At 43.4% G+C, this 357-nt stretch overlaps 1 protein-coding gene across 1 annotated transcript in view; it reads left to right on the top strand.

The window, feature by feature from the left end:
- The window catches only part of LOC104715518 (protein NYNRIN-like), a 3,291-nt gene that overhangs the window by 1,617 nt on the left and 1,317 nt on the right, over positions 1-357 (top strand). The window contains exon 2 of the mRNA XM_019230013.1: positions 18-149. Within this exon, the coding sequence (XP_019085558.1) occupies positions 18-149 (132 nt within the window). The remainder of the gene's footprint in view (positions 1-17; positions 150-357) is intronic.

Below are 357 nucleotides of genomic sequence, written 5' to 3'. Positions count from 1 at the left end.
TGTCATTTTATGGTTAGAGATGGCATAGTGCTTGGCCACAGGGTTTCAGAAGCTGGAATAGAAGTTGACCGCGCTAAGATAGAGGTGATGACAAGTCTTCAACTACCAGAGAATGTGAAGGCAGTGAGGAGCTTTCTTGGACATGCAGGGTTCTATAGGCGATTTATCAAAGATTTCAGCAAGATAGCAAGACCACTTTCTGCTTTGTTGTGCAAAGATGTCAAGTTTGAATTCACGGATGAATGTCGCATAGCCTTTGAGAGGATTAAGTAGGAGCTTGTGAGTGCACCTATTGTTCAGCCACCAGATTGGATCTTCCTTTTGAAGTAATGTGTGATGCTAGTGACTTTGCAGTGG

This window comes from Camelina sativa, chromosome 9 (assembly GCF_000633955.1).
Source record: "Camelina sativa cultivar DH55 chromosome 9, Cs, whole genome shotgun sequence".
NCBI classification, from domain to species: domain Eukaryota; kingdom Viridiplantae; phylum Streptophyta; class Magnoliopsida; order Brassicales; family Brassicaceae; genus Camelina; species Camelina sativa.
This window is presented reverse-complemented; position numbering and strand designations above follow the sequence as displayed.